This window comes from Osmia bicornis, chromosome 13 (genome assembly GCF_907164935.1).
Source record: "Osmia bicornis bicornis chromosome 13, iOsmBic2.1, whole genome shotgun sequence".
In the NCBI taxonomy this organism is placed as follows: domain Eukaryota; kingdom Metazoa; phylum Arthropoda; class Insecta; order Hymenoptera; family Megachilidae; genus Osmia; species Osmia bicornis.
The window spans coordinates 8,347,751-8,359,508 of record NC_060228.1 but is presented as its reverse complement, the minus strand read 5'-3'; the positions used below and the strand labels follow the sequence as shown (position 1 = coordinate 8,359,508).

The window sequence follows — 11,758 nt, the reverse complement described above, 5'->3', positions numbered from 1 at the left end:
CTTCAGTGTTAAGCCATTGATATATTATAATGTTAAAAGTAAGTCTTCAACAGCATGGACATATTTTTAATAAAATTTGCAATACAAATTTCATTATATTAGAAATAAATACCTTATATTAGAAATATATTATTAATCTATATCTAATAATATATTGCTTTCTTCCTTGTTACAGTGATGTGCAGTAGGAATTTTTACATATACACAAGCACCTGCCATTTTACTTCCATAATGTCCTGCCCAAAACTGACTATCTTTACCACCATGATAAAATGATATTTGTCTCAGCCCAGGCCCATAGTTTCTAAACTCGTGTGATACCTATTTAAATAAAATAATGGAACAGAATTAGTTTCATTAAAAAAGGTTTTAACTTTATACACCATAAATAAAACACACATAGTGCCATTGATTCTGTTTTTCCCCTTCAATGTTATCATGAAACTGAAAAGAATCTATGATTTTTCTTTCATTTAATACTGTTTTTTCTCCTAATAATATGACATTACAGTCATAAACAGCTGAACAATCCCAGCGACAACTATACCATTCGCTTACCTAGATAAACAGAAATTATATTCATTGAAAACATTTTTGTTACATGCAATTTTGCAATAAATATAATTGTTCAAAAATTTGTTGTACCAATATTGGAGGTTGTAAATTGTCTAAAATGTATGGTGTTAATCCTTCAAGTTCTAGATCAATGACTTGTATCTTTGTACAATCAGAATATGAAGTAACAAAACAATATTGTTTTCCTTCAAAAACAGGTTCATTATTTGGTAACAATGGAACTCCTACTGGAGGATTTTCTATGTTCCAACGATCTCCCGCATTTACAATAATCTTCCAATGATTTTGTATTCCATGTTCTCCGGAATGATTTTTTATCAAATTTCTCTCGAATGGTTTTTTTTTACATATTAAATAATACGCATACCAAGACACCTCCTTATCCAAGAATAGTGGTTGGCCAATAGAAATCTCTGCTTTTTTACGCCAAACGTAACTTTGAATTAAAATTTTCCAACGTTTACATACGAGTTGACAATTTAACAAAGACTCGTAATCAACATAGCAGAAAATTTCGGCTAGTAGTTCCTCTGGTAGGTATTTACCACTAACAATTAATCCATTATCGCCCTTTTCATCGAACATTACACGAGTTGTCATATTACTGTCAAGAGACTGTCCCATGTTTACTTACGAATGAATAATCACCTAAAAACTAATTGACAGACGATATAAAAATATTTTCTATTATCTTACAAAGAAAGAATATTTTTCATCTTTTGCCTGCAACGTTGTTGATTAAAATCATTTCTAACCAACAATAACACAAGCAGTGACTACTATTTACTGTAAATAGTAACTGACGCAAGCGCAGAGATGGGATACGGGACGGGTTTTCCCGCGCATGCGCGAGTTGTGTAGGGACGTATCTATGTGCTGGCGCAACTACGGACTAGGCCCTAGTCAATAGTCAGTTTTGTTTACAATTATTTTAGTACTCCTCCCTTTCCTATACCCCCGATAAAAGGAAAAGTGTGAATTATGTATATATATATGTTATACATTCATTTTTTACAATCAGATTATAACAATATTTGCAAAATTATGCAGGATGATTAAGGTACCCCATTTTATTGAAACTTGTACTATACTGATGCTAAAATCGCCGCGCATGCGCGAGAAAAAATGTCCCATCCCGCCTCTGCGCAAGCGTCGAGGCGGAATTCCGCGTCGGTAAAACAGTTCACGTTTCATCAATAATTAGGCCGAACAGAAACTGATTTAAGCGCCATCTGAGTTATTGCATCCAACTAACTTCAATTTATTAAATTACCTTCTGATCTTATCAATACATATATTGATAAATAAATATTAGTAAATGATTTAATAACGCTTTATTTAAAGCTGTATATAACCAGTTAACTTTTAACGATCTTTAATACATAAAATAAATCTTTGTACACGAATAAATTATATTCGTATAATATAGAATTTTTGCATTTTATTATTTCACATTTGTTAGAATTGCACGTGGAATTTCACCTAACTTATTCTCGCTTGTTGGTATATTTAAATGATGAAAAACATCTAGAATGTCTTTCATAAATGTATCCATCATTGTCCGAGTATGTTTCGGAGTTGGAGCTAGTCTTAATTTTTCCTCTCCTTTCGGAACCGTTGGATAATTTATTGCCTGAACATAGTGGCCCTTTTCCCTTATTAAGGTATCAGCTAACTGACTGCACAGCAGTGGATCGCCAATCTGAAAAACGATTATAATGAATTATTATAATGAAAATACTACAATGATATTAAAAATATGGTAGAAATACAAAATAAATGAAATATACTTTTATCGGAATAATATGAGAAGGCGATGGCTCTAACGGAAGACCTGCAGAAATCAAAATAGATTTCATATAGGCTACATTTTTCTGATGATTAGTCCTTAATGCTCTTCCTTCATCCGAAGCTAAAATTTCGACAGCTGTTAAAGCACCGTATAATACTGTCGGTGGTAACGAAGTTGTGAAAATAAAACCAGCAGCGTAACTACGTATCATATCTATTAATTTTGTTGTACCAACAATGTAACCACCAACATTACCAAAAGCTTTCCCCAGTGTACCAGAAATAATATCCATCTTATGAAGTACCCAATCCCTTTCTCCAATCCCAGCACCCGAATATCCATACAATCCTACAGCATGAACTTCATCTACAAATGTTAAAGCACCATACTTATGTGCAACATTGCATAATTCTTCTAGAGGACATATATCACCAGTCATAGAATGTACTGTCTCAAATGCTACAATTTTTGGTACATTTTTATCTACTTTTGAAAGAAGTTCTTCAAGGTGTTGTACATCATTGTGCCTAAATATGTGCTTTGGTACTCCACTGTTTCTTATACCCTGGATCATGGATGCATGATTGCCAGCATCAGAGAAAATATGACATTCTGGTAACAATTTTGCTAGAGTATATAAAGTAGAATCATTGGCAACAAAACAAGAAGTGAATAATAAGCCGGCCTCTTTTTGATGCAAGGAGGCAAGTCTTTTCTCTAACATTTCATGGGCCATGGAATTTCCAGATATGTTCCTTGTTCCTCCAGCTCCTGCACCAAATTTATTCAATGCTTCTCGAACAGAATCTGTCACTGCCGGATGACGCGACATTCCTAAATAATCATTGGAACACCAAACAGTAATAGGCTTTTCTCCCCATGAATATTCCATGGCAGTTGGAAAGTTCTCTGCTAATCGATTTACTTTCTTAAACACTCTGTAAGAGTGATCCTTCTTCTTCTTCATGATTTGTTCATGAAAAAATTCTTCATATGGAAAGTTTGGTTCTCCTTTTGGTTCATAAGATGTCACCTTGATAATATCTTCTTCAATGATAGGACTAGCCACTTTCACTGCATTTTGTTTTTTAGCAAGAAATGGACATTGACCATTTATAGGTTCTTGCACTTGTTGAGTCACTGAAGCTTCTGCCTGTGTACTGAAAAGCTGAGACATCACTGGACAAAGCTGACGATAATTCATTATAACAGATGCTCCATAATTACGAATGTAATTTGTAGACAGACTTGTTAGAAATGGGCAAGACATGTTTTTTAGTTTCCCTGAAACATAAAAAATTACAATGTATACAATTATTTTCAAATTATCAAGAAATATTTAATTTACCAAACAAGTTACATAATTAATATCAATTTGTAAGCAATAATAAACTAATACTCTATTTTAGAGTTATGTGAAATAGAATTGAGGTCAACAGTATAGAAAGCGAGGTCGATAAAAATGAAAGTAAAACGGCAAGTAATGATGACAAGATAATTTAAGTATCAGAAATTCCTTACCTTTTACAGCGTTCGGCAAGTGGTACGCGTTGACGTAATGGGTACACTGGTGAACAAACTGAAATATGAAAAACAAATACCTTTTAAGTAACAGAACTGAATAAGTGACTTTGAATGCCGTGGCTGACAGCCAAATGAACTAAATTCAATCGAAGAATCAAGAAACGACACAAGAGATAACCATAGAATCGACCTCTCGATGTGACAGGTGGGCCACAACTGAACGTGTCACCTCTGCGAAGTTCGTTTATTACCATACACATAAATAAGTCGCGTCGATTCGAGAGGTCGAATGGAACTTTTTATACGTGATCCTTTCACGTTCAGCGTTCCTGACCTAATCCTTCTCTCCTTTTTTTTAAATAATTTTTTTTGTTTATTAATCATTATGCAATTGTCATGCGCATTCAAGCGACTAACTGTTGATTACATTAAGGTTTCATTAACCTTCTGCTAATATATTTATATCAGAGATATCATAACACCAAAGATAAAATAGTAGTTATCTAAAATGATGTTGCAGAAATTACGGTCGTGAAACAAAATATTCTTACATTTGGTTTTAAGTTAATTAACATCTAATCCTACTCTGGGCATACTTTTCAATATTTAAAACATTTACACGTATTAAAGACAGAATCTTTCACATTTTCATACTACTAACAATAAGCAATGAAAGTATAAATATGACAAGTGTCTGAGATTTTGAAACGGTAGCGAAGCCGTGCGTGCAAGAATGGCTTCCTTTGGTTAGCAAGAAATATAGGGGAAATTAACTTCCTGCCTCACCCTCTCGTCTTGTTCAAATGTGAGAACATAATTTCCTGATGTGATATATCAAATTTGCAGGACCCAAGCATAAGTTAAAAGAATAGTGGAAAGCCGCTTTCCCCTCCACCGAGGGAAGCCTTCGTGCACGTGCCCATACAACTAAAGTATTCTATTAAACATTAATATGTTGTTGTATTACAATGCAAAACGTATAGAAAGATAATTGACATTATTTATGGAATACAGCCTGTGTGTCGTTGTTTCAAGGATTTGTAAGAGACCATTATGTAAGCCGTAACTCTTATAATAATTGAATGAACGTCATTGATTGAGAGTTATTTTATCGCCTCGAGCATTTACATCCTTCCCGGAAGAGCGACAGCCACATAGTGGGGCAAATGTAACAAATGTCAATAATTGTGATTATTCGTTTCAAGATACGAACACTTAACACTAGATTGATGGAGCGAATCAATTTGACTCATTTACGATTTTATTGCTATATATAGAAAAACTTAAATAATTATATTTATTAAAACATATGTTGGATTTTAATAGAATTATGAAATGTATACAAATGCTATTCTGTCAAATTAAAAAATAGAAATTGAATATAATACATAGTTAGATGTATGCATTTAATTACTTATACGAACACTAACAATCTCATGGGATTGTTATTAACCTTTGTTGCTAATTCATTTCCAGCAGCACAACCGTCGCTAATGCATATTATAATACCGTGCGATTACTTAATCAAATCAGAAACATGCAAGGAAACGTTCGAACGATCGTAAAAATAAAATATGAACACTATACACGTAAAGCTTATCGAGCAATCCAATTTAAACGAAACACTTTGAAGGACAAAGAAAAATATCAGATAAATTTAAATCTCTTTTAATTTTTTCTTTGTTATATATAAATAAATTTTTAATAGAAATTTGAAATTTTAATATCTGCATTTTCTAATAAGATTGCTTCAAGTTTTACTCACCATAATACACGGGAATATTTTTTACGAACAAGTCAGTTCTGCGTCTCTTTAACTCGTTGCAAGCGACAGCACGATCTCTTGAAGACTAACAAAATTCTGCTTGTCGTGTGTAACATTTAACGATGTTCCATGTTGGTTAAATTATTTTCTCTTTTTTCTGCAAACTCATGACTACGCTAGACAAACAACCAATCGCTGCCTTTGAAATGATCGTCATTGAAATTCATTTCGCGTTTAATAAGTAACTTACGTCAGTGTATTCCTTACCTCGTGCATATGTGTACGTAGTTGGAGAAAATGTATTTCATTTTATATTTCAACGATACGGGAAAGTACCCGATATCATTATACTTGGGAAAGAGTTTTAAATACATTTTCCTTAATCCATTATGTTATTGGGATTTAACATCCTAATCGTTTAGATATAAACAGTACGGCTCGACACGTTGATTGCTAATTGCAATTTCTTTTGAAACATCCTATACATTCGAAGAATATATAATATTACTTCCATTTATTTCTTGTTTATTAATTTCATAGAAAACGGGGAATACCTTCATCATTCGCTTATTGTTATTATTATTATGTAATACTCAGGCAGCATCGTACGAGGAAATATTACGTTTTATTTTGATTTATTCTTGATTATGATCAGTCGATCGGGATCCCCTGAAAATATGATAACCTTCAATAAATAATGTGAAAAAATCACAACGTTATTAAAATAAACCTATATTAATTATATTAATATAAATTAACATGAACCTTACGTTATACGGATTATTACCGTGAGTAATATTATCTTGATTAAAAGGTATGTTCATCGTTGATTAAAACCTATGGCGATAAAAAGTACTTTCCTGAGTTAAAATATTTTTTATCAATTTTGGATATCTTTATACTTTATCAGAATGAATAAGTATTGTTAAAGTATACCCACTTCAAATGTGATTTTCGTTACAGAAAGTATTTCCTGTTGCGTGCACAATTTTCTAACAAACTGCGCACGAATACTATGAAAGTACATTAAAATTCCAGGATATTAGAAAAAACCTATGAAATGTAAAAAAAATTCCTGAATGAAATAAAAAGTAATTCTAATAAATATTATTGTTAACTTATTTACATTTTACCTTCGTGCGCGCAAAAATGCTCAGGTTAGTACGACGCTTTACATATTCGCATTTTAAAACGTTCTCCGGAAACACGGTAGAGTATTTTAGTTTGTAGTTCGCATGGTTTTCTCGAGATGTCCTCGAGGCTAGTTAGAATTGTAGATAAAGTCGCAGGAATGACACCTTTTCAAGAGATATCTATCGTTAAAAATTCTCGAGTTTCTCCTTCCAAATTTAAATACCGACGAAATACGCCTTTTCGCTGCTTGCCTCTTTCCAGTTTGTAATCTTGTCCAATCTTGTCTGCTTCTTTTATCTACACATATAACATATGTATGTATAACTCACACACACAAAAGAAGAGGTAACCAATCAGAATACGACAGCACTTCGCGGCTATCCTGGCTAACTTCTTGTAAGAGCCACGTCTTCGACAGGCAGTGTTCCTTTGGTGAAAAGAGAGAAAAGTATAGGTTTTGGATTTTAGGAATAAGCACGGTGATCCACGATGCTGCCGAAATATTTTAGTTTTCTTTTCCTGTTGTTTGTTACTGTCCTGGCTGAAGAAAAAGACGTCCTGGAGCTTACGGATGAGACTTTCAGCCATGAATTAGATCGGCTAGAAAACACGCTTGTTATGTTTTACGCACCATGGTAAGAAGTTTTTTTTTATGATAATGAACAATTTTTAAGATCGCTAATAAACGTATTTCTTCGTTATCGTATCGATAATGTTTTACAATTATGAAGAAAATAATCATATGGAACTATTCCTCAAGTTCCGGTATCAAGGATATCGCGTACCGGCTTGTGACACGTTAACAAGTAAAAACGTGTCTAAAGTATTTGTTCGAAATACTTGGTTTCTTTTCAGTTTTTGTGAAATATAATTTGAAAATATTACTGTATTATTCTTGCAGGTGTGGTCACTGTAAACGATTAAAACCAGAATATGCCAAAGCTGCTGAGTTACTTTTGGGTAATGATCCTCCAATTGCTCTTGCCAAGGTAGATTGTACAGAAAGTGGTAAGGAATCGTGTAACAAATACTCGGTTAGCGGGTATCCAACGTTAAAAATTTTCTCTAGAGGTGATGTTGTTAGCGATTATAATGGACCTAGAGAAGCTGCAGGCATTGCTAAATACATGAAGGTATTTGAGATTTTTTTAATATACAATTTAAATAATTGAATGATATTAATGATAAACTCTACCTTAGGCACAAGTTGGACCTGCATCTAAACAATTAACTGGAGAAAGTTGTCTAAAATCATTTTTGGATTCCGATGAAGTTGGTGTTGTGGGTTTCTTTGAAAAAGAAAATACACCTTTGGCACAATCTTTCCAGGCTGTAGCCAAAAAACTTAAGGAAAAAGTTAGATTTGCTCATACAACTTCAAAGTCACTCATGGAAAAGGAAGGATACAAGTAATTAATCTTTATCACAAGATTATTCTAAGAATGATATTAAACATAAAATAAACTGTTTTATTTATTTTCAGGAATACCATTGTCTTGTACCGACCGAAAGTATTGCAAAATAAATTTGAAGCAAGCACTGTGAAATATGAAGGTGGAGATTCCATGAGTGATATTCAAGAATTCATCAACACGAATTAGTAAGTTCTGAAACAAATTGATAAATTAATATTGAACCAGTAAGTGCTGTAATTAATAAATTTTCGTTTTAGCTTTGGTATCGCGGGTGTTCGTACGCGTGACAATGCAGGAGAATTCAAGAATCCACTAGTTGTTGCATACTATGCTGTGGATTATGTGAAGAATCCCAAGGGTACAAACTATTGGCGCAACAGAATCATCAAAGTCGCTAAAGACTTCCCTAGCTTGAACTTTGCTATTTCTTCCAAAGACGACTTCCAACACGAACTCAATGATTTCGGAATTGACTTTGTAAAGGGCGATAAACCTATTATTCTGGCAAGGAATGCAAAGAACCAGAAGTTTGTTATGAAAGATGAATTTTCGGTAGATGCTTTTGAAACGTTTTTGAAAGATCTGGAAGCGGAAGCTTTAGAATCGTATTTAAAATCGGAACCAATTCCTGAAGACAATAGTGGACACGTTAAGGTTGCAGTAGCTCGCAACTTCGATGAAGTTATTACGAACAATGGTAAAGACACACTGATTGAGTTCTATGCACCTTGGTGCGGTCATTGCAAGAAATTAGCACCGGATTACGATAAATTGGGTGAGAAATTAGCGGATGAAGATGTCGAAATTGTAAAATTCGATGCTACAGCTAACGATGTTCCCGCACCATATGAAGTTCGAGGATTCCCAACACTTTATTGGGCACCTAAAAATGCCAAGGATAATCCTGTTAAATACGAAGGTGGCAGAACGATTGATGACTTCGTCAAATATATTGCCAAGCATGCAACTGATGAGCTTAAAGGATTCGATCGCAAAGGCAAACCTGTTAAGCCAAAGAGCGACGAATTGTAAATTTCTTTCATAATAAATGCAAGATTGTTCATCACATTTTTATATACATCAGCAGCGAAATTTTGGAGTTAAATATTTCTTGTATGACATACAAGTATAACAAAGGGATTAAAGATCATTAACTCGTGCTGCGCATTTATTTTACAGAGCATTTAAAAGTGAAACATAATTAGCATAAGGTGATTTACGTGTATTATGTAACGTTTATAATATTGTAAATCGTGTAAACTATACAGACCTGATTTAGAATTATCGTGGTAATGTTTTCCAGATTTAGTGAATTACATTTAAGCTTGAATTCTTCATTCCATTTTCCATGATTGACCGTCATAGATTTAAAGTCAATATATTCTTGCTTTGTTTGTACCAAAAGTGTAATAAATTGTTTTGTATAAAAATTTTTCCCTGTAACAAATAATTTTTATTAAAATAATGATACACCGATAACACTTCCCAATATGCGAATTTCTGAAAATATTGACATTTTAGTAATAGATATAACAAAGTATTTTAATAAATGATATAATAAATTTTCACATAATAATGTTTGAATTTATACATATTGAACCGTTCTAGGAGTAACAGTTCACAAATGCTGATAAGTAGCTTTTTATTGTTAATTACAATTTATTGTTATAGCTATCATGGGGGGTAAATACCTTACATATTAAAGCTAATTATAGAGTGATTTTTCTAAAACTCAAAAAATGCAGTCGAATTGGTTTTCATGACTATAAAAAGTTTTCTTCACTTCGGTATTACTGACAAAGTATTGTACATAAATTATTTAAATTTTACTCTTGGAAGTAACACTTCAAATTGATTAATCCTATATGGACCAAGTATGTACTAGTAAAACAACAAAATCTTTTTTTTTATCGTTTACTCTCTTTTTTTATATTGTACACAATAATGAGTACAAAAACAATTACCATCCTGATCTTCGTCAGATGTATAACATTATAATTTTACTCTTATCTCATAATTTTGTGCTTCTAACAATATATATTTTTTTTTGTAAAAAAAAGTGTGTTTTTAGATTACACATTTTTTTGTTCATTAAAGCATAAAACTCAGTCTTAAAGACTTTTGTACAATGATATCTGATTTGACGAGGATCAAGATCAGGTAGATTTTATTTAATAATTCTCTTATGATTCATAGCATATACTTATAAAAAACTGCGGTTGTGTTTGTACAAATTTTTTAGTAATTTATTTTATCTTGAAAACACGATGGTACTTATTGCAGCATTTGGGAGATAGTCCATAAAGGATTAACTGATATAGTCATAATTAACAGTACATCCTTCAGAAATTATTATAAAAAAAGGGCAAACTTTGCAACGGATCTTGATTCGCAAGTGATAAATTTAGATCTCAAAATCTCCTACTTTTTATTTATTTGACAAATCTCAACAACATATGTATGTATCCTTATAGAATTATAATGAAAGTTTTTTTTTTTACAATAGAATGTCCATCATTAAATTCTTGATAAATGATGATTGAAACCGTTGCAAAATTTGGTTGCAACTTTATGGAGCTTCGGTTTAAAAGCGTAATTGAACAGTAGTACTGCTAATCGTTAAAAAAAGTTTGTTGAACACAATTCCACAGTCATTCATTAAATCAATGGCCAAGACTGCATTGCAGTCGTTAATTCAATAGTTCTTGCAAAAAACAACTACCTTATGAACATTATAAGATTAGTTTTAATAGAAGACGCGTAAGATTTAAAAGTTTAGAAATAGTATGTATACAAATGAAGAGAAACAAAAGGAAGGAAAAATATAGGATGATTCAACGGGCTTGATAATCATTTTACAAAAGTTAACTTGAAATTCGTAAATTGATCGATGTTCTTGAACAACGCATATTACTTTCAAAAATTGAAATAGTATTTTGAAAAACATCGTGTAAAATCACGCATTCACTATGAAAATGAACTTTTTCTGTGAAATTTGTTCACCCTACATTGGTAGTTATTAAACATTCCCTGATTATAATTGATCACATTGGACAATTTAAAGAATCATCGCACAACGAAACGCAAACCAGGAGATTTTTCGTGTGCTTGATTGGATACAAGGGACGTGTAGTCGAAATACATAAATATAATATAGCCGCTGTTACAATCCGTAATGTTAGTGTCATCGTATTACAATAATATAATAATAAAAATAATTAATAATAATAATTAATAATAATAATACATTTAGCCTAGTTGGTATCTTAAAGATCAAAGTGATCCGCTCATCTGTCTACTTACGCAATTTTTATAATATAATGTAACATTTGTTACTTCTTTATTTTTGTTTGTTTAAGAAATATAGATAATGCGATGGTTCGATAAAATAGCGACGCAACATTTGGAATTCTTAACGTTTTGCTTTAAATTCTTACATTGCTTTCTATGACTTTGCATTGCATACTACGTTTCTATTTCCCCCTTTTTTTTCTCTTTATATTTTGTTACGAATTCCCCCAACTTCGTTCATCCCTTCCTTCCATGTTTCAC

At 32.3% G+C, this 11,758-nt stretch overlaps 3 protein-coding genes and 1 long non-coding RNA gene across 4 annotated transcripts; 2 read left to right on the top strand and 2 right to left on the bottom strand.

Annotated features, from left to right (window-relative positions):
• Position 1: 1 nt before the first annotated feature.
• On the bottom strand, positions 2–1,433 carry LOC114879803 (F-box only protein 6-like). The gene is made up of 3 exons (XM_029195091.2): positions 646–1,433; positions 400–558; positions 2–321 (listed from the first exon to the last, which is right to left on the bottom strand). The coding sequence occupies exons 1-3, from the start codon at positions 1,198–1,200 to the stop codon at positions 133–135; spliced, it is 903 nt and encodes a 300-aa protein (XP_029050924.1). The 5' UTR covers positions 1,201–1,433; the 3' UTR covers positions 2–132.
• A 462-nt stretch (positions 1,434–1,895) lies between these two features.
• Positions 1,896–5,824, bottom strand: LOC114879798 (5-aminolevulinate synthase, erythroid-specific, mitochondrial). The gene is made up of 4 exons (XM_029195085.2): positions 5,658–5,824; positions 3,890–3,947; positions 2,367–3,652; positions 1,896–2,278 (listed from the first exon to the last, which is right to left on the bottom strand). The coding sequence occupies exons 1-4, from the start codon at positions 5,658–5,660 to the stop codon at positions 2,021–2,023; spliced, it is 1,605 nt and encodes a 534-aa protein (XP_029050918.1). The 5' UTR covers positions 5,661–5,824; the 3' UTR covers positions 1,896–2,020.
• Positions 5,825–6,355: 531 nt separating this feature from the next.
• On the top strand, positions 6,356–6,762 carry LOC123988417. The gene is made up of 2 exons (XR_006830021.1): positions 6,356–6,471; positions 6,621–6,762. It is a non-coding gene; the product is annotated as an uncharacterized LOC123988417 (long non-coding RNA).
• A 417-nt stretch (positions 6,763–7,179) lies between these two features.
• Positions 7,180–9,639, top strand: LOC114879800 (protein disulfide-isomerase A3). Its single transcript, XM_029195088.2, has 5 exons — positions 7,180–7,426; positions 7,693–7,924; positions 7,992–8,200; positions 8,275–8,391; positions 8,464–9,639. Exons 1-5 carry the CDS (start codon positions 7,281–7,283, stop codon positions 9,236–9,238), a joined length of 1,479 nt encoding a protein of 492 aa, XP_029050921.1. The 5' UTR covers positions 7,180–7,280; the 3' UTR covers positions 9,239–9,639.
• Positions 9,640–11,758: the final 2,119 nt, after the last annotated feature.